The 23378-nt window shown below is 37.1% G+C and overlaps 1 protein-coding gene across 7 annotated transcripts in view; it reads right to left on the minus strand.

The window, feature by feature from the left end:
* The window catches only part of FBXL4 (F-box and leucine rich repeat protein 4), a 73980-nt gene that overhangs the window by 26098 nt on the left and 24504 nt on the right, over positions 1 to 23378 (minus strand). For all 7 annotated transcript variants that reach the window (XM_031012493.3, XM_031012494.3, XM_055391176.2 and 4 more), the window contains 2 exons: positions 17378 to 17723; positions 5449 to 5693 (listed from right to left, as the gene is read on the minus strand). In XM_031012493.3, the coding sequence (XP_030868353.1) occupies positions 5449 to 5693; positions 17378 to 17723 (591 nt within the window). The remainder of the gene's footprint in view (positions 1 to 5448; positions 5694 to 17377; positions 17724 to 23378) is intronic.

Genomic DNA, 23378 nt, shown 5'->3' on the forward strand with positions numbered 1-23378 from the left:
AAATGTCTATGTGGGTTTAACTACAGCACTGTCATGGTACTTGCAGCTGTTACTATTTAGCAGCTAGATTGCTTGATATTGAAAATATTCAATTGCAGCTTTACATAAAATATATAGAAATAAACCAAGATGAAGGTCACAAAATGCTTTATCAGAGTAGTTACCACAATATTTATGTCAGTTATGTTACAGTTGGGGGAAAAATAGTCCTGTCCATGATCATCCCCTGAAAACAATCTAAAAGTAAACATTAATCTAGGAGTATTTGAATCCATGAAACTTTATCAACTAAGCAAACTGAACCCTCTTAACAATGTACCAATTATGCCTGTCCAGGTCTCTTGACATAAATCTTCCCACCAGTGTCACATCAGTAATATACTGTTAGTCAATTTATGCCACATCTTTATTCCTAAATGATTTAATGAGCTTACAAATACACATACAAAGCAAAATTGACTAAATCAGATTAGTTGTGTAAATAAAAGAAAGTAACACTGGTTAAAAGATGGAGTTTTTTTGCATTGTTTGACTAGTTCCTAGCAGAGACCTTGGAAAAGGCATCTACTCAAGTCTTAGCATTTCCTCAGCTGCAAACGCAGACTTGAAGTATGTAACAACATTCACCACACTGCCTCGTGGGATTGAAGCTGAAATACTATGCAAATGCAGTTTTTAAAGGTCAAAGCACCCCATAAACATTAAGTATAAGTTAAATCTTGGCCAATTCACATTTAAACAATAAAAAAATTCAGTTGCTGCAAATTTAAATATTGTAAATAACCCAGTAGCCTGCACATCTTATTTACACCTGAACACCCGTTTATTCTAAATTCAAACTTGTATTATTTGATTTGTGACATTTCATACAACCGCACACTCCTTCCTTAAAACTCTGACACTCCTCACATAACTCCCTCTCTTGGATCTCCTCCAACCCCTCTCACTGCCGCTTCCTTTGCTAGCTGTATTAGCTAAACTGCAGTCCACATGAAGCACATTCATTCATTCATTCAACAAATATGCCCTGAGCTTCTACTATCATCCAGGCAATAGTCTAGGCACTGGGGAGATAGCAGTGGACAAAACAAAATCCCTGCTCTCATGAAGCTTACTAATGTTTTGAAGAGAGAAGGAGATGATAACCAAATGAGTAAAGTAAGTCGCAAATTTGTGAAAAGTGCCCAGGAGGAAATAAAAGCAGGGAAGGGCAATAGAAAGTGTCAAGGATGGACAGAGTAGTCAGAGAAGCTTCAGAGATGCAGTGAGTAAAACCCTGAAGGAAGCAAGAGGGTGAGCAAAGCAGGTATCTGGAGGAAGAGCATTCTAGGCAAAGGGAAGGGCAGTCCAGGGCAGGATAACAAGCAGAGTGAAGAACAGTGAGACGGGGGATGCAGGAGGTGCAAAATGATGGCGAGATGAGTAGATCAGAGATGAGGGACAGTTGACGTAGTGTGTGTCACTATAAAGACTCTGGCTTTATACCAGAAAGCAAACTGTTAGGAGACAATAGGAAACTTCCCAACTTGATTTAATGAATGATGGAATTTGAAAGCAAAATAAGATAAAGTCTATACCTATACTACCTTTCTGACTTTCCTTCTCTCTCTCAAGAATCCCATATTGCATATTTTTACTCTGAGCAGATTATTTAATATCCTCATATTATCTCTACTTAAATTTTCAAAATGTATACTACCTACCTTTTCATATCTACATCCCAAGAGGGCAGAGACAGTAGCAGACTCAATTAGCTGAACACAGCTCTTACTTCTTTCCTTAATGCTTCTCATGCAGGTTTTACTTTAATGCATAATTACATATATGTATTTTTTCATCTCAACTGTGCCACTGATCATTTGAAAGGAGAACTCAGCTTGTTTACTTCCTGCAGTCAATTCATTCTACATTGTGATTGCTCACAAAGTATTTTTTTATACTGAAGGTTTTATGAGAGGACCTAAGTTCAGATAAACAATCCCAGACTAAGTCTCCTGCTATGAGAAAAGGAATCTCTGGAGAGAAAAGTAAATTGCTTATCATTATGAGGTGATTAATTTGTCCAAAATAATACAAGTACATAAGAAGCAATTTACTAAATGGTAACTTGCACCCTAAAATAATTAAGATCACATGAATGATTTGAGTTTACTTATCACAAAATAAAAGGTAATAGTCCTCAGAAATTGCCTGAAGTATAAAAGAGAAGAATTAGATATAAATATCTACGACTTCTAAATTCCTAATCTCATGTTTTTTTAGCTGATCCTCACCGAGTTTTCTAAAACAATATATTCAAGATAATTTTAATCCCAAATAACTTGGAACATTATTTAATATAGCTGATCCAAAATAAAGCCATTAAAAACAAAACTTCCTGCTTAACTGTATATGGGTACTATCCAACAATGATAGAAAGAAGGGAAAAGAACATCTTAAAATGGTCTCTACTTTCTAGAGTTGACAATCTAAGACACGACTGTATAAAATATAGGCAGGCAACTGAATAAACATATTAGTGGGAAATAAGCTCTTTATACCATAAAACTTTAGCTCTATGTCAAAATACCTAAAGTTCTCGAATCTAGAATGCATCCAAGAATGTTTCCTAAAGGAATGAATATAAACTACCGAGAACAAGTAAGAGGAGTTTAGAGTAAAAACCTACACATAACTGAGGGGGAGATCAAGGCCATTCAGCAAATATTTGAAGAAAAATGGTAGGGAAAAAATGAACCTAAGGCTTTTTGAACAGAATGATACAATTAAGTTCTAAAGCACAAACAGGCAGGCAGGGAAAGAAACATCTAAGACTTCGGGGAACCATATTAGAAAAGTGGAATTATAATAGATGTGATTTTAATGAGTAATGATATGCATGAACAGTACTCAAAGTAATAAATCACAAATCTGTAGCTAGAATAGGATTTTAATAACTGATTAAAAGTTTTAAGTTCTCTTTATTCCAATGTAACCTATTTCTCCACTATTCTGAATAATAAAAATTCTTAAAAAGTTATTTAAAATCTAGTTAAACAGTTCTAACTTGTGAGATAAGGCTTTTAAGCAACAAAAATAAACTGCATCCAACTTTTTCCCAAAGATTTGTTCAAAAAGCAGCTCATCAACATTGGTCTCTAGTTTTTAAATGTGCTTTTCTTCTTTAAAGTATTACAAATAAGTCTTCTTCACAGTAATGAGCATAAATAGACCATACTTATTCAAAGATTATTCATTAATAATCAAGCCATGCATATTTATTGTTTATTCTGGGAATGCTGCCTACAAGCCATAATAACTATCAACTCAGCAGTCAAGTCATGGGGGCCAACAGTAATCAGTAGGCAAAACTCCAATATGCCCCGCACAAGAAAAGGTTCTCTCTCCCTCTTACCTCAACTTTTTCTTTTCTTAATGGGAATAGTGACTACACTTAAAGGAATGCCATCAAGATTTATGATTTTACTGGCTGAAATACTACAGTAAAATATGAGAACTTAAATTTATATACGGCTTTTTCTGATTATTCAAACTGCTCTACAGCAACTACCCTGGGTGAATTGAAAATGGAAGATAAATTGTGGGTTAGAAAGTAGATAGAAACTCTAACTTTGCAAAAGATCTTTATCCATTACTAGTATAAAAATTTTTTAAATGGCATGGCTAAGTTTTCTTCTTATAAGTGATGTTTCTTCTCAAGCGCCAGAGGCTGCATAAAGTTTTTAAAATTGATTAATATTAGCTTTATATTTTACTCGTTATTATCACAGTCATATGCAGCACTTTGCCAGTACAGCTGGACTTCAGCCATTCACGACTAATATTTTCTTTAATGTCTACACATCAGTTACTACCCTGTTACTCTATTCATAAAAATAAGGGATATGTTTATATGTTTATCTTAATATCTTTATCTTCTCTGTAGCCTGAAGGCAGGAACTATATTATATATCTCATGTCTCTGTATATGATCAACACCCACTACAATGCCTTGCACACAAAGGGTGAAAACAAACGTTTAATAAATTCTTAATAATGGAAAACATTGGGAAAGAGCTATGAGGGTAATTAAAATACCCTAATGGTCTACATAATGTAAAATAATGCTACTGACACCACTTGTTCTGTTTTCATATTCAGTTAGTCTTGGTTTATGATAATGTATACTCAATATTCACAGACTTCATTAGCTTCAGTTCTTTCTTGGTCCTATTAGCAGAGAAAAGAATTTGAAATATGTGTGTTTGGGGCAAAGGGAAGTAGAAAGGACTAAACTGTGTTTCACTGGACAGCTGCCAAATATCTAGCAATGAACTCCTTCCCCTGGTTCAATTTCTGGCAGAAAAGAAACTCAGTGCATCCATGGTTTCAACATGTGCTACTAGCCATTACTGCTTGGTTTATTTTTCACTTTGATGCATAAACTATCAAGCTCAGTATTTGGAACACATTGTTACTATTTCAAACATCATTACTTCATTTAAATCTAACAATATCAAATCTTTATTTCTGGAACTGCATCTTTATTTTTATAATCTAAGTTGAGGAAACAAGGCTCCACATACGAATTTCTAATTCATAAACCACTGTTCTAGAATGTACACTGGGGATATGTGTAGGGATCGCTACAGTTCACTTTTCATTTTTAAAAATAGAATACAAGAGTATTCATTAATTAAAAATAACAGAAAATTTCTCTAAAGTTTCTCCTTCTTCATTATTTAACTTCATGAAAATGCTGGGATTATATGTAACATACAATGAGAAAAACCATGATCAAGGTTAGGAGAAAAACACCTGTTTGTATCCTAAGAAAAATTACTATGGCATTACTAAATGAATATGCACTTGTGCAAGCTTTCAAATGCTTAACAGGTGACATTTAATAGTAAGGAAACTAAATGCTTAAATAGAAAGGAGCGGAAACACCTGGGCAGGTCTGCAAGTGTGGTCGTCTATTTAGCATGCAACTGCATTTTCAACATAATTAGTTTAAATGAGCTTCTAAATCTGGGTGATGTATTGCACATGTAATTAAGATTTAATTAAAAATGTTCTATAATAAATTGTTTTCCATTTCTGACAAATCACATTAGAGAGGTAGATTTTGATTTGGAAATAGTTTTTAAAATGTGTTAATCATCTGTGCTGCAAATATGAAAAAGAAGAAACAGGAGCTCTGCTGAAAGTTACTTGGGATTTAAAAAACATGAAGTAAAGGGTATAGTTTCCCTTCATATTCATATAAAATTTAGCTGAAGAGGATAGTAAAACACTTATTTTTTTATAAGCAGCAGCATTCTAAACATGACACTCAAAATATATTTCCTTTTTATTTTTGTAAGTACATGTTACATAATTTCAAACTTTTATTATGAAAACCACTACATAATAAGTATAACCTGCTGCTGGGGGGGAAAAAAAACTTCATCAAGGCTTTGTACTAACCTGCTAAATCCTGCAACAGAGATGAAGCCTCTATTGCCAGTCCAAGATAAATTAAGCCACTGGACAAGAGTGCAGCGAGACTGTAGAAATTCCAGAGAAGTGTCATCTAGTTTTGCCCAGTATGGTTGCAGATTGAGGTGGATGTATTGCAGAGGATCACAGCAATGCTGGCTCAGTAGTTTGCAAGTCTGTGCTAATCTACACAGGTCTGGTAGTGTAAGATGATTCAGAATCAGTTGAATAAGCTAAATAAGACAGAGAAACCAAGATCATCAAGAGTGAAAAGCAGTATCATTCTATGAAACATATAACATGATCTAATAAGGAATAAAAGTGTCATACATTTTATAACAACATTTTCACATAGTAAATAAACATCCAACAGAATTATCCAAATAAAAGAAATCATACATGCATTTGACTGTAGTGCATTTCAAGATTGTTCAAAGTATACTCACCTCACATTGCCTACTCATTTTCTTAGGTGCAAAGATACACTTTGGTAATCTATTGACTAATACAATTTGTCATACTCAGCATTACTGAACAGCTACTACGTGCCAGACACTGGCGACAGAAAAGAAAGAGTGCCCATTCTCAGAGTGCTTACAGTCCAGTGGGGATTGGTAAGGACAATGATACGTTTTAATAGCTTTGACAAAAAGATACACAGAATGCTACTAAAGCCTAGCAGACCTAGCTCCAAAGTGAAAGTGTACAGTGTATCCGTGCCAGGAACACTCAGCTTTAAAAAAAAAAAAAAAAAACTTTTAAGTTCTGGGGTACATGTGCAGAACATGCAGGTGTGTTACATAGGTATACAAGTGCCATGGTGTTTTGCTGCACCCATCAACCCGTCACCTACATTAGGTATTTCTCCTAATGTTATCCCTCCCCTAGCCCCACCACCCCTCGACAGGCCCCAGTGTGTGATGTTCCCCTGCCTGTGTCCAGGTGTTCTCATTGTTCAGCTCCCACTTATGAGTGAGAACATGCAGTGCTTGGTTGTCTGTTCCTGTGTTAGTTTGCTGAGAATGATGGTTTCCAGCTTCATCCATGTCCCTGCAAAGGACATGAACTCATCCTTTTTTATGGCTGCATAGTATTCCATGGTACATATGTGCCACATTTTCTTTATCCAGTCTATCACTGATGGATATTTGGGTCGGTTCCAAGTCTTTGCTACTGTGAATAGTGCCACAATAAACATACATGTGCATATGTCCTTACAGTAGAATGATTTATAATCCTTGGGGTATATACCCAGTAATGGGATTGCTGGGTCAAATGGTATTTCTAGTTCTAGATCCTTGAGGAATCACCACAGTCTTCCACAATGGTTGACTAATTTACACTCCCACCAACAGTGTAAAGACATTCCTATTTCTCCACATTCTCTCCAGCATCTGTTGTTTCCGGACTTTTTAACGATCACCATTCTAACTGGCATGAGATGGTATCTCATTGTGATTTTGATTTGCATTTCTCTAATGACCAGTGATGATGAACATTTTTTCTTATGTTTGTTGGCTGCATAAATGTCTTCTTTTGAGCAGTGTCTGTTCATATCCTTTGCCCACTTTTTGATGGGGTTGTTTCTTTCTTGTAAATTTGTTTAACTTCTTTATAGATTCTGGATATTAGCCCTTTGTCAGATGGATAGATCGCAAAAATTTTCTCCCATTCTGTAGGTTGCCTGTTCATTCTGATGATAGTTTTTTGCTGGAACATTCAGCTTCAAAGAGTCAGGGGCAAACCAGGTGAAAAGAGAGTCTAGTGGTAAAGACTGTGTTATGAAAGCCTCACAGAGGAGCTTGGATTTATCCTGAAAGCAATGAGGAGTCCTGAAGGGTTTTAAACTAGGGGTTTTAAACTAGAGTGACATGTTCACATTTGTGTTTCAGAAAGATCATTGTGGGCGTGCTACTGGGAGCAAGGAGGCAGGAAGAGAAACCAGCCATGGGGCTAATACAGAATTCTAGGAAATAGGAAATAAGGGGTCTGCTTAAGGCAGCTGGCAGTGATGATGGAGTAGCAAACAGATACAAGAATTATTAAGAAGGCAGAATTCAAGAGATTGTTATCTCTAATTAAAATTATCTTCTTGAACTAGTCCAAGGTTTATTTTTTCTAAACAGTTGGGGGCTTCTAGTTTCAAAGAACTGCTTAAATAGCCTATTCTGAACTAACAATTATAAAGAAAAAGATGTTAAATATTTGCTAAATGTTAAAAATCTTATTTAGATGAGAGAGGGTTTTTTTTAATTTAATGTATTTATCTAGCTAAACTTTTTGTTTTGCAATTAACCTAAATGCTCTTCTTCAATTTATTTTGTTATCTAGGCTCAGTATTAATTTCAAGTCAGAATTTCACTGTTTTAAGCCAAAATATCACAAAACGCAGAGTAACAACAACATGATCTTCAAAATAAGTTTAAAGAGGGTGTAGCCAGAATCTCCCTTACTCCTGATGTTTCTTAGTAATTTTCTTAGTAATTTACTGACTTTCTAATCTGCTCCTTGGCTATTAATTCCCACTTGCCCATGCTGTTGAACCCAATCTCTCTCAGACACTGCAAAATCCCATTGTAGTGGTCCATATACCTAGAACGATTGAATAATTTTTCTTTAACAAATCTCATCATCCAGATACACCTGTTGATGTGTAAAATATTACACAAACAAAAATCAAAAATTTCAAGTAAAAAGTAAACCCAAACATTAAAGAAAGGTCTAAAATAAGAAGTTACTTCCTCTCTACACTCAGTTCTAACCATCCCTCTCCCCAAAGATAATCATTGTTTTTCTGATCTCTTCCAAATAAATGTGTATGAAATTCTGTTCTTGAATTTGCACTAAAAGAATGATACTATATACACCATTCAGCAACTTGCTTTTCTCATTTAATGATATATCTTAATCTTTCTATATCTGCACATACAGACCCACCTCCTTCCGTTTCATAGAAGTGACATAATTCAACTAGTTCCTCATTGATGTATGTCCTGCTTTTTTTCCTATTGCAAATAATACTGCAATATCATTGTGTGTATGCATTATGCATGTATGTTCATCTTGGCAAACTTTGAAAATATATCCTTATAGTAAATTACATGCATTTAGAAGTTTTGATGCAAGTGGAGAATTGCCATTCACAATGTTCCCATCAATTTATATATCCATAAAAATTGTATGAAAGTACCCTTTTGCTTATATCCTAGACAACATTGGTATCAAAACGTTTTTATTCTGAAAGACAAAAAAGGAAGAAAAGATATAAAACTGTTTTTATTTGTGTTTCTTTTTTTTTTTAACGACAGAAATATAACACTTTCCCAGGGGAGTTGTCAATACATTTCCCGCTATCCTCTTGACCTGTTCCTGGACTCCATTCTGTTCCATTTATCTATACGTTATTTCTCCCATATCAATAGTCCTCCAAGTAAAATAACTAAGTTTTTTAAAGCATATGTGTTGGAATGTCATGGATTGTTTGACTGCAAATGAGAATCAGGACTAATACTCCTCTATCACACTTCTTTTCCAGAATGTTCCTGAGTATTTTCATATTTTTAGGCAAACTTTTCAATTTTAAAAAATTCTGTTTGCATTTTAATTGGGACTTCATTGAATACACTGATTAAGGAAAACTGATATTTTTACTTTATTGTATTTTCCTACTCTAGGGCATGTTCTAATTTTTTAGCAAAAGTAAATTATCTGCAAAGTCTAAAGTATCTGTGACTCCCCTTGACTAATTTGGCTGTATACTGTACCACCCTGAAGATCACTGGCTGAAGGGATAAAATGCAAATTTCTTGGTGAAACCCAAACAGACCTCTATGACGCAGCAGAATAGACTCCACACTGCCAAAGACAGGGAGTCCCAATCACTGTCATCTATGTGCATGGAGCTGTGCACTGAGGCAGCCCTGAGCCTCCATCCAATTCCATCTCCTGCAGCCTCCCCTATCAAATCCTATGCTTTGGTCACAATGAAATACTGGAGTTTCCAAACAAGTCACACAGTTTCACTTCTCATCTTTGTACCTTCTCTTCCCTTTGCCTCAAGTGTCTTCTGGCCTTCATTCAAATTCTATGGGTCAAGCATTTTATCAGGTCTGGATAAAATTCAATAAACTGTTTAAAATGTATTTGCTGAAATTATATTTCTATTTTACAGTTTTTGCAAGTGGGTAAGAATCAAAGCAGTGATTCACTCTCCTCCAGATGAATTGCTCCCACTGCTGCAACAACAGACCCTCCGCAGAGCCCTGAGGAGCAACACTGTCAGTATCTCATGCTCCTTTCTCTCCCCAAACCCAGCTTTTCCTTCATCTTTCCTCCCTCCTCCCAGTAAAGGCCAGTTTTGTCCACTCTGTGAAGCTCCCTTTCCATCACGAGGTCTGGGTGGGATCCTGGTCCCATGGCTTAAAGACCAAATTACCCTGGACACTTAAATTCACCTTTATGTGGCAACTTTAGCTACTTCACGGGATGTGCCATGGCATTTTAACTGTAATATGTTGGAGAGGCATTATAGTTACTATTACTCTAAGACATTCAAAAGGCTATCTTACTGTTTCATGAAAGTTAAGCTATTTGTGCTATTTCCATGAAATCTGAAATACACATCAATTTGGAAAAGGGATATCTAAGTTGGTTAAAATTTGAGTCTATAAAGTTTTCTTAAAAAGAAAACTGATATACATTTTTAACCACGTGGTAGTTTTCAGTGGGAGACAGAAATGCTTGGCCCTACTCTCACCCCTAGGAATATTTCGAAACTGGTGGGGAGAGGTTTTCGTGTCACACAGCCCTAGAATGCTACTAGCATTTGACATCTGGGAGCCTGGGATGCTAAAATACCTCAGAAACACCTCAGTAGGGACACAGTGAAAACAAGACTTCAGACTAGACAAACAAAAAAGTATTAATAATTCCAGGCCGGGCATGGTGGCTCACGCCCATAATCCCAGCACTCTGGGAGGCCAAGGTGAGCGGATCACGAGGTCAGGAGATCGAGACAATTCTGGCTAACACGGTGAAACCCTGTCTCTACTAAAAATACAAAAAAAAAATTAGCCAGGCATGGTGGCAGGCACCTGTAGTCCCAGCTACTCGGGAGGCTGAGGCAGGAGAATGGCGTGAACCCAGGAGGCAGAGCTTGCAGTGAGCCGAGATAGCACAACTGCACTCCAGCCTGGGCAACAGAGCGAGACTCCATATCGAAAAAAAAAAGAAAAAAAAAAAAAGTATTGGGGGGGGAGGAGCCAAGATGGCCGAATAGGAACAGCTCGAGTCTATAGGTCCCAGCATGAGCAACGCAGAAGACGGGTGATTTCTGCATTTCCATCTGAGGTACCAGGTTCATCTCACTAGGGAGTGCCAGACAGTGGGTGCAGGACAAGTGGGTGCAGCGCACCGTGTGCCAGCCAAAGCAGGGCGAGGCATTGCCTCACTCGGGAAGCGGAAGGGATCAGGGAGTTCCCTTTCCTGGTCAAGGAAAGGGGTGACAGACGGCACCTAGAAAATCGGGCCACTCCCACCCGAATACTGCGTTTTTCCGAAGGCCTTAGGAAATGGCACACCAGGAGATTATATCCCGCACATGGCTCGGAGGGTCCTACGCCCACGGAGTCTCGCTGATTGCTAGCACAGCAGTCTGAGATCAAACTGCAAGGCGGCAGCGAGGATGGGGGAGGGGCGCCTGCCATTGCCCAGGCTCGCTTAGGTAAACAAAGCAGCCTGGAAGCTCAAACTGGGTGGAGCCCACCACAACTCAAGGAGGCCTGCCTGCCTCTGTAGGCTCCACCTCTGGGGGCAGGGCACAGACAAACAAAAAGACAGCAGTAACCTCTGCAGACTTAAATGTCCCTGTCTGACAGCTTTGAGGAGAGCAGTGGTTCTCCCAGCACGCAGCTGGAGATCTGACAAGGGGCAGACTGCCTCCTCAAGTGGGTCCCTGACCCCGACCCCCAAGCAGCCTAACTGGGAGGCACCCTCCAGTAGGGGCAGACTGACACCTCACACGGCTGGGTACTCCTCTGAGACAAAACTTCCAGAGAAATGATCAGACAGCAGCATTCACGGATCACGAAAATCTGGGGTTCTGCAGACACTGCTGCTGACACCCAGGCAAACAGGGTCTGGAGTGGACCTCTAGCAAACTCCAACAGACCTGCAGCTGAGGGTCCTGTCTGTTAGAAGGAAAACTAACAAACAGAAAGGCGATCTACCAAAAACCCATCTGTACATCACCATCATCAAAGACCAAAAGTACATAAAACCACAAAGATGGGGAAAAAACAGAGCAGAAAAACTGGAAACTCTAAAAAGCAGAGCGCCTCTCCTCCAAAGGAACGCAGTTCCTCACCAGCAATGGAACAAAGCTGGACGGAGAATGACTTTGACGAGTTGAGAGAAGAAGGTTTCAGACGATCAAACTACTCCGAGCTACAGGAGGAAATTCCAAACAAAGGCAAAGAAGTTAAAAACTTTGAAAAAAATTTAGACAAATGTATAACTAGAATAACCAATACAGAGAAGTGCTTAAAGAAGCTGATGGAGCTGAAAGCCAAGGCTCAAGAACTACGTGAAGAATGCAGAAGCCTCAGGAGCCCATGCAATCAACTGGAAGAAAGGTTATCAGTGATGGAAGATGAAATGAATGAAATGAAGCAAGAAGGGAAGTTTAGAGAAAAAAGAATAAAAAGAAACGAACAAAGCCTCCAAGAAATATGGGACTATGTGAAAAGACCAAATCTACGTCTGATTGGTGTACCTGAAAGTGACGGGGAGAATGGAACCAAGTTGGAAAACACTCTGAAGGATATTATCCAGGAGAACTTCCCCAATCTAGCAAGGCAGGCCAACATTCAGAATCGGGAAATACAGAGAATGCCACAAATATATTCCTCAAGAAGAGCAATTCCAAGACACATAATTGTCAGATTCACCAAAGTTGAAATGAAGCAAAAAAATGTTAAGGGCAGCCAGAGAGAAAGGTCGGGTTACCCACAAAGGGAAGCCCATCAGACTAACAGTGGATCTCTCAGCAGAAACTCTACAAGCCAGAAGAGAGTGGGGGCCAATATTCAACATTCTTAAAGAAAATAATTTTCAACCCAAAATTTCATATCCAGCCAAACTAAGCTTCATAAGTGAAGGAGAAATAAAATACTTTACAGACAAGCAAATGCTGAGAGATTTTGTCACCACCAGGCCTGCCCTAAAAGAGCTCCTGAAGGAAGCACTAAACATGGAAAGGCACAACCGGTACCAGCCGCTGCAAAATCATGCCAAAATGTAAAGACCATCGAGACTAGGAAGAAACTGCATCAACTAACGAGCAACATAACCAGCTAACATCATAATGACAGGATCAAATTCACACATAACAATATTAACTTTAAATGTAAATGGACTAAATGCTCCAATTAAAAGACACAGACTGGCAAATTGGAGAAAGAGTCAAGACCCATCAGTGTGCTGTATTCAGGAAACCCATCTCACGTGCAGAGACACACATAGGCTCAAAATAAAAGGATGGAGGAAGATCTACCAAGCAAATGGAAAACAAAAAAAGGCAGGGGTTGCAATCCTAGTCTCTGATAAAACAGACTTTAAACCAACAAAGATCAAAAGAGACAAAGAAGGCCATTACACAATGGTAAAGGGATCAATTCAACAAGAAGAGCTAACTATCCTAAATATATATGCATCCAATACAGGACCACCCAGATTCATAAAGCAAGTCCTCAGTGACCTAAAAGAGACTTAGACTCCTACACAATAATAATGGGAGACTTTAACACCCCACTGTCAACATTAGACAGATCAACGAGACAGAAAGTTAACAAGGATACCCAGAAATTGAACTCAGCTCTGCACCTAGCGGACCTAATAGACATCTACAGAACTCTCCACCCCAAATCAACAGAATATACATTTTTTTCAGCACCACACCACACCTATTCCAAAACTGACCACATAGTTGGAAGTAAAGCTCTCCTCAGCAAATGTAAAAGAACAGAAATTATAACAAACTGTCTCTCAGACCACAGTGCAATCAAACTAGAACTCAGGATTAAGAAACTCACTCAAAACCGCTCAACTACATGGAAACTGAATGACTACTGGGTACATAACAAAATGAAGGCAGAAATAAAGATGTTCTTTGAAACCAACGAGAACAAAGACACAACATACCAGAATCTCTGGGACACATTCAAAGCAGTGTGTAGAGAGAAATTTATAGCACTACATGCCCACAAGAGAAAGCAGGAAAGATCCAAAATTGACACCCTAACATCACAATTAAAAGAACTAGACAAGCAAGAGCAAACACATTCAAAAGCTAGCAGAAGTAAAATCAGAGCAGAACTGAAGGAAATAGAGACACAAAAAAAACCCTTCAAAAAATTAATGAATCCAGGAGCTGGTTTTTTGAAAGGATCAACAAAATTGATAAACCGCTAGCAAGACTAATAAAGAAAAAAAGAGAGAAGAATCAAATGGACTCAATAAAAAATGATAAAGGGGATATCACCACCGATCCCACAGAAATACAAACTACCATCAGAGAATACTACACACATCTCTATGCAAATAAGCTAGAAAATCTACAAGAAATGGATAAATTCCTCAACACATACACTCTCCCAAGACTAAACCAGGAAGAAGTTGAATCTCTGAATAGACCAATAACAGGAGCTGAAATTGTGGCAATAATCAACAGCTTAACAACCAAAAAGAGTCCAGGACCACATGGATTCACAGCCGAATTCTACCAGAGGTACAAGGAGGAACTTGTACCATTCCTTCTGAAACTACTCCAATCAATAGAAAAAGAGGGAATCCTCCCTAACTTATTTTATGAGGCCAGCATCATCCTGATACCAAAGCCGGGCAGAGACACAACCAAAAAAGAGAATTTTAGACCAATATCCTTGATGAACACTGATGCAAAAGTCCTCAATAAAATACTGGCAAACCGAATCCAGCAGCACATCAAAAAGCTTGTCCACCATGATCAAGTGGGCTTCACCTCTGGGATGCAAGGCTGGTTCAATATATGCAAATCAATAAATGTAATCCAGCATATAAACAGAACCAAAGACAAAAACCACATGATTATCTCAATAGATGCAGAAAAGGCCTTTGACAAAATTCAACAACCCTTCATGCTAAAAACTCTCAATAAATTAGGTATTGATGGGAGGTATCTCAAAATCATAAGAGCTATCTATGACAAACCCACAGCCAATATCATACTGAATGGGCAAAAACTGGAAGCATTCCCTTTGAAAACTGGCACAAGACAGGGATGCCCTCTCTCACCACTCCTATTCAACACAGTGTTGGAAGTTCTGGCCAGGGCAATTAGGCAGGAGAAGGAAATAAAGGGTATTCAATTAGGAAAAGAGGAAGTCAAATTGTCCCTGTTTGCAGATGACATGATTGTATATCTAGAAAACCCCATTGTCTCAGCCCAAAATCTCCTTAAGCTGATAAGCAACTTCAGCAAAGTCTCAGGATACAAAATCAATGTACAAAAATCACAAGCATTCTTATACACCAATAACAGACAAACAGAGAGCCAAATCATGAGTGAACTCCCATTCACAATTGCTTCAAAGAGAATAAAATACTTAGGAATCCAACTTACAAGGGACGTGAAGGACCTCTTCAAGGAGAACTACAAACCACTGCTCAAGGAAATAAAAGAGGATACAAACAAATGGAAGAACATTCCATGCTCATGGGTAGGAAGAATCAATATCGTAAAAATGGCCATACTGCCCAAGGTAATTTATAGATTCAATGCCATCCCCATCAAGCTACCAATGACTTTCTTCACAGAATTGGAAAAAACTACTTTAAAGTTCATATGGAAACAAAAAAGAGCCTGCATCGCCAAGTCAATCCTAAGCCAAAAGAACAAAGCTGGAGGCATCATGCTACCTGACTTCAAACTATACTACAAGGCTACAGTAACCAAAACAGCATGGTACTGGTACCAAAACAGAGATATAGATCAATGGAACAGAACAGAGCCCCAGAAATAATGCCGCATATCTACAACTATCTGATCTTTGACAAACCTGAGAAAAACAAGCAATGGGGAAAGGATTCCCTATTTAATAAATGGTGCTGGGAAAACTGGCTAGCCATATGTAGAAAGCTGAAACTGGATCCCTTCCTTACACCTTATACAAAAATTAATTCAAGATGGATTAAAGACGTAAATGTTAGACCTAAAACCATAAAAACCCTAGAAGAAAACCTAGGCATTACCATTCAGGACATAGACATGGGCAAGGACTTCATGTCTAAAACACCAAAAGCAATGGCAACAAAAGCCAAAATGGACAAATGGGATCTAATTAAACTAACGAGCTTCTGCACAGCAATAGAAACTACCATCAGAGTGAACAGGCAACCTACAAAATGGGAGAAAATTTTCGCAACCTACTCATCTGACAAAGGGCTAATATCCAGAATCTACAATGAACTCAAACAAATTTACAAGAAAAAAACAACCCCATCAAAAAGTGGGTGAAGGATATGAACAGACACTTCCCAAAAGACGACATTTATGCAGCCAAAAGACACATGAAAAAATGCTCATCATCACTGGCCATCAGAGAAATGCAAATCAAAACCACAATGAGATACCATCTCGCACCAGTTAGAATGGCAATCATTAAAAAGTCAGGAAACAACAGGTGCTGGCGAGGATGTGGAGAAATAGGAACACTTTTACACTGTTGGTGGGACTGTAAACTAGTTCAACCATTGTGGAAGTCAGTGTGGCAATTCCTCAGGGATCTACAAGTAGAAATACCATTTGACCCAGCCATCCCATTACTGGGTATATACCCAAAGGATTATAAATCATGCTGCTAGAAAGACGCATGCACACGTATGTTTATTGAGGCACTATTCACAATAGCAAAGACTTGGAACCAACCCAAATGTCCAACAATGATAGACTGGATTAAGAAAATGTGGCACATATACACCATGGAATACTATGCAGCCATAAAAAAGGATGAGTTCATGTCCTTTGTAGGGACATGGATGAAATTGGAAATCATCATTCTCAGTAAACTATCACAAGGACAAAAAACCAAACACCGCATGTTCTCACTCATAGGTGGGAATTGAACAATGAGAACACATGGACACAGGAAGGGGAACATCACACTCTGGGGACTGTTGTGGGGTGGGGGGAGTGGGGAGGGATAGCATTAGGAGATATACCTAATGCTAAATGACGAGTTGATGGGTGCAGCACACCAGCATGGCACATGTATACATATGTAACTAACCTGCACATTGTGCACATGTACCCTAAAACTTAAAGTATAATTAAAAAAAAAACTAAAAAAAAAAAAGTATTAATAATTCCAAGGTAATAGCACTACCTGCCTAGACCAAAAATTACAGTTAGGAGAATATAGAGTTAGTATAGAAAAAAAAAAATGACACTTAGAGAAACTACGGATTAAACAGAATAAGCATTCATCTCACAATCTTATTAATATTCTTATTTTTAATAGCAAATCATCTTTCACATAACTAATAAAAAGTTAAGCCTGTATTGCCCATAGTTAAACTGTAATATGAATTAAAGTGGACTGTTACTTATTACTGGTTTTTGTATTTGGTTATTATTAATTAGCAATATGAAAATATATACTTAATAGTTTATCCAGAAACACTAATGCCAAACCAAAACAAAAGCAGTGAAATTAGTTAAAACATGATTTTGTCTAGTTTTTCCAAAATCAAAATATACAACATATCAAATTATATATAACTTACCAATGCTCAATTACCGATGCTCAGTAAACATTAATATCTAAAGATTAAAAATCTATAGTGTTATATCCAATACTGCTGCTAAATATTTTTGGCTTACCTCATAAGGTAGTTTATCAAAATACCCATTATTTGGCCCTTCCCCGAGGACAGCACTGCTAAACTTTTTGTTAAGACTGTCCATTCGACAACCATCCTTTTCTTCATAGGCATCATCTTCTATATCATTCATGTCAATAAGTGAAGTCTTATGAGACAGCACTGGCTTGTCCTTCACACCATGTAGCACAACTGCATCTAATTCAGTGTAATAATCCAGAAGAGAACTATTTACTTCCAGTCGTATAAGATTTGTGGGGAAATTTATCTGCTTAATACAAGGTTTAAACTGGCGAGCTTGGGAAGCATTCACCTTCGTAGGTCTCTCTGACCAAAGAATCTCCCATCTGCCAAAAAAAGAAACTTCCCTATAATACAGTTTAGAATGAGATCTACTGGTCCCTTAAGGTTATAGACCCATGCCCAATATGTCACAGTGTGAAACAAAGTCATCAAAATAAATAGAATCCAATATAAGTATTGTTCCCAAGATATAAAAAACTTTAAAAAACCAAATGCCACAGACCTTATTAATTTATTTTTATAAGTCCCCAAACAGTCCTTTTTTACAGATTTCACATTGATCAGTTTAAAAACTGGAACATGTAGTTAGAGGTATCTGAACAACATTACATTTTACAAGATAAGTAAACCCAAAGAATAAAACACACAAAGATGAAGCTCCCTGTGTGCATGGCTTAAACCAACTGCGGAAACTAAACTGATCATTTTGCTTCACAAAGGTCTCCTGCTTCAGCTTTTCCATTTCTGTCACTAGCCTCATATAAATGCAAAACTTTCATATTATCTTTTTCTCTTTATTAAATCATTGTTTCATCAAATATTTCAAGAAACTGTTTCTTGTATATGCCCTTCTCCTGAATTTCCATTTTTGCTATATTTAAGTTATCTTATATCCTTAGTATCTAGCAAATATCTAAAGACATAAAAGGGGAATAACATTCTCCTATTCCTCCAAATGAACTCCTGCTTCCCAGCCAGATTAATCATTATTTTCCATGCAATAAACTTATTTCCACCTTTATGTCTTTGCTCGTGTTATCTTCCTCCCCATGAAATGCCCAACCTACTATTATCTGCATATCTATTCTTCAAGGCCTAACTTATATTCCATCTCCAGATAAGTCTTCTTATAAAACTATTTTCCAAAATTATTTAAAGATTCTTCATAATAATAGTATCATCAGGTACTTAATATACTCATATGTCAGTTAACTATTTCTCTAATATTATTTCTAATAAAGAGAAAATTAGAAACATTTAAAAATACTTCAATTATCATCTTTCCTCTATTCCTAATTATTTACTTTTGCTAGTAAAATTTTTTAATAAAGATTTTACATCAAAGAATAAGAATATTTTTAAGTCTCTCAATACACACTACAAACTGCTTTCAAAAAAGCTTATGCCAATAGTACATAAGAATGATCACTGAAAGCATTAAAAATAATCTCTAGTTTCATAGTGAGCCGTATCTCCTCATGATGTAATTTGTAATTCACTGATTACTAATAACACTTAATTTTTTTATATATTCATTAATCATATGAGGTTTTTTTCCACCAATAAATTGTTCGTTTATTTCCCTGGCCCAATGACCTACTGAGATCTAAGTAAAAACTGATAATGGCAACGCATAGAAGAAACTGAAAGAAAAAAAAAAAAAGAATGTGAAACTCAAGGGAGAAATCAGAGCCAAAATTATAGAAGCCATCAACATATAGGTACTCCAACTGTTTTTAGGCCCAGAAGGGACCAAGAAAACCATACAGCCACAATCTTGGAAGAATGGAGAGGGAAGTATGGCAATTTCTACCTTCAGGAATAAAAGCAAACTCCGAAGGAATTCTAATAAACATATCACGAAGGGAATCAGGAACCACAGAATAGGGAACTTTAGCAGTAGGGACTTTTATTACAGTTTCTAGAACCTTTAAAATCCAATACTTGTTATTTTTGCTGATTCTCTCCTGAAATGTAGGAATAAAATCCATCAAACATAAACAGCCTGTGAGTATTTGTATTCAGAGGCAACCTTAAAGTAGCAATGGATAAATTAGTTACACCCTATAACCAATCTTGCAAGGCAGGGAAAGAGTTCCAAAGAATAGAGCAGGCTGTGGCAGGTTTAATGAGGAAAGAGAAGTAGGCTGGGTATCTTCTGGTGACAAGGCAGAAAAGCAAACCTGGAATGCCATCCTGAACCTAAGAATGTCCCTAGAGATTAACTGCTAAAATCAAGGGTTCCTAACGAAGGAATTGATTTGAATACTCTAATGTAAATATATGCAGTAAAACAGAGCTAGCCATATAGGTGCTAGGGAACAGAAGCATGAAACATCTAAAACAATGCTGGTGAGAAAATGTATGCCTAATTTTGGATACCTTATTTCCAAGAATCACAGAGTAGATTATAGAATACATGAAGAAATTCAAATTTTAGTCTTACTTTTTTGTCGCTACTGCAAATTGACACCAGACGATGCTGGAGGAACATCTCCAAGAAACAAGGACCCCTCAAGACCCTGTGAAATAACCACCTATACTGGTTTATAGCACATGTGAACTAAACCAGCCTACTTTGTTGTTTAGTTTCAATGGGGAGTTTTGTGAGGCTTAAGAAAAACACTGAAAATATAATAAAGAAATAACCTCTGCCAAGTTCTTAGCAATAAATAAATATGCACACAATACAGGTCTTCATGTATAATTTGAAATGCATTATAATGTAAATCAAATTAAAAATTATAAATATAAACATAAAGACATTGATTAGAACATAAATATTCAATTTTAATAATACATTAATCTACAAAAAGAACTCTCTAGCTACCTTGCAGAACATGCAAAACAGACAGGGTTAAGATGATGCTTTACACTGACTTCCTTAACATTTCTAGCATGTTTAAACATATTAGGATTAATGTTATTTTAGCATCATTCTTGCTTCTGACTTCTATATCGCATAAAGATTATTTAGTTACACATATATCAGAAGCTGCAAAAATTACACTTAAAGTAGAATATCAGGATTGTATCTGTTTTTAGAAAGATTTAAAAATATGTCTAAATATTAAAAATTTCCAAGTAAATCATTAGTTTTTATATTTTACTTTTATTTTTCTTGATAACCTAAAAAGTAACAAGAAAAAAAAAGACAGAAAAATTATTTATAGGTCTGTGGCCATTTGAATTAACTATGAGACCAATACAAATAGATTTTCTGCTACCCGCATTAAGGTTTTTGTTTAAAATTCCCCAATAGAGCTAAAATGTATCATTTCTAAGTTAAAATGAGAAAGGTATCTATCTTACCCAACAAGAGAATATGAGAATTTCTTTTTATTCTGGAAAACTAAAACCAGAATAATAAAAACTAGTCAGTGAAAACAAGAAAACAAACATAAACATATGCACATGTACATATGGGTACACACACATACACACACACACACACACACACACACACACACACATATTCTGGAGAAAGCTCAACTCTTTTAATTCTCTAGCCCCAGGGCAGTGTTGATATGATTAAACTCCTTTAAGTCATGGCTTTTGCAATAGTACATTTACATGTTTAATATTATTCTCATACACTATTTATTTACTGGACAAATCTGACAAACTCTAATGTACTCTTTAAGTATTTTAAATCTCAAGTATCACATGTGCAAAATTCAGCCTGGAATGTCTTTGAGACTGGACTTACAGTCTGCATCTGGAGCATTCAATTCTGGGATAGTAACCAACACAGCCCATTTAATGTTCTTTCTGTTGATTGTACTGGATGACTACTATGTGTCCAGTGCTCAGAAACAAACCACTCTATGACTGCTGAACCTGTTATACCACTAAGAAACTTTCTCCAGGGCAACCAGGAAGCAGTGGGTAGATGAGAGGAAGAGAGATGTTTCATTAATGGAAACCAAAGAAAGCAAGTTTTCTAACCTGTATTCAGGCTTGAAGCCAGGCAGATGAGTACAAAAAGCTTCCCTGCAACCAAAATTTATCCTAGCCAGTAAGTATATCTAGTAGCCAGCAAAGAAAGTTATCTTGCCAACCCTGTTCCATTTCACTAGCTGAAAGTGAAGGAATAATAGGAAAACAGAAATAAAAGTAACAAGTATTCTGACAGGTCTATCTATTCACTCCCTGCCTCCCAGCCCATCTCTAATTGGAAACTAATAAACTAGCATGTGCTTAAAAAAAGAATTAACCAGTGAAGAGCTTGGTCAATTCTGAGTTAAATGACAAACTCATGTTTCTTGGCCCACATGACCAAGGTCCAGGTCATGACAAATTTGTGAAATCGTTACTTAAGCAACTGGATTTGGTAGCAAATTCTATGAAAGCCTCTTTTTTTCTCCCTGCTTTCTTAATTTCAATATTATATAGTTGGAGTGCTTTGAACACTGAAAAAAAAATCCACATCATTAAATTTCATTCCCAAATAACTTTATTCCAATTGGTTTCTTTAATCTGACCTCTATTTGTCATCTTCTTCTTCCCCGTTTCCTTGTCTCTCTCTTCCAAATGGTAACCCTGAGCTAGCCTATTTTCTGAGTCTTACATAAGCATCCGTTAAGATATTATTCACAGGACTAGGGCACTCTATAAAACCTGCAACCTCCGCCTTCTGGTTTCAAGTGATTCTCCCGCCTCAGCCTCCCGAATAGCTGGAATTACAGGTGCCCGCCACCACGCCTGGCTAATTTTTGTATTTTTAGTAGAGACGGGGTTTCACCATGTTGGCCAGGCTGGTCTCAAACGCTTGATCTTGTTATCCACCCCCCTCGGCCTCCCAAAGTGCTGGGATTACAGGCGTCAGCCACCATGCCAGGCCTTTTTCTTTTGCTCTTAATAAGGTACTAGGCAAGAAATGAAGAGACTTTAAGATCTGGTAGAACTACCTGTAACTTTTCCACTTCATTTACTGAACAAAGAAATGCAATCACATGAAATAGGAAAAGACTGGTTTTAAATTTTAAATGTTCTGGGACTAAAAGAAGTCAATTTCCTGCAAATTCCTGAGCTACTCCAACACATTCTTGTTTGTTAACTCCTAAGGGAGGGATATAAAATTAAAATAATAGGCACTGTAGCCCACTGGGTTCCCAAACAGTAGTACATGATGGAGTTTTCCATCACTAAATGTGAGAATGCACATTTAATACGCACCTATCACACACATATGTTCTTATAACATTGAAAGAAATCTTTATTCAAGATTCTGATCATGCTGATTTATTGGTATAAACTGAGTTGCCTGAGTAATCATTTCACAAATTTGTCATGATCTTGTCCTTTCAACTTTGTGGGCCAAAAAACATGATTTTGTCATTTAACTCAGAATTGACCAAGCTCTTCACTGGTTAATTTTTTTTGAACAGATGCATAAACTTTTATGAAATAATGGTGATGACAGATAACATTGGCATTTTGTTTGTCTTTTTACTGTATGTTCATTTAGCAAAGTAAATAATCTGACAAGTCTATGAGTTCCCTAATTTTTATGATCATTATTATGTTACTAGTTTATTGTGACTGACTCCTCCCACCTGAACTCCATTCACATGCACATCCCCCATCTCATCAGTTCTATGTGCCACCCTGCAGATGGGCTTGCTTTGCTCCTAAGGGTTTACACTTACAACCTTCTTCACAGAACTACCTTGGGCTTCATCTAGGGAGTGACATGTGCCTAGAAGATCAGTGGTGATATCATCTTTATCAATTTATATTTTTCTATTTGATTCTTCTCTCTTTCCTTCTTCATTTGTCTAGCTAGCAGTCCATCTATTTGTTAATCTTTTCAAAAAACCAGCTCCTGCATTCATTGATATTTTGAAGGGTTTTCCATGTTTCTATCCCCTTCAGTTCTGCTCTGATCTTAGTTAGTCCCCCTTTCCCACCCTTCCAGCCCATGGTCAAAGTCTGGCTGGTGCAGGAGTATAAGGGCCCAGCTCTCTAGCAACTTT

The sequence above is a fragment of the Gorilla gorilla genome, chromosome 5, assembly GCF_029281585.2.
Source record: "Gorilla gorilla gorilla isolate KB3781 chromosome 5, NHGRI_mGorGor1-v2.1_pri, whole genome shotgun sequence".
Taxonomy (NCBI): domain Eukaryota; kingdom Metazoa; phylum Chordata; class Mammalia; order Primates; family Hominidae; genus Gorilla; species Gorilla gorilla.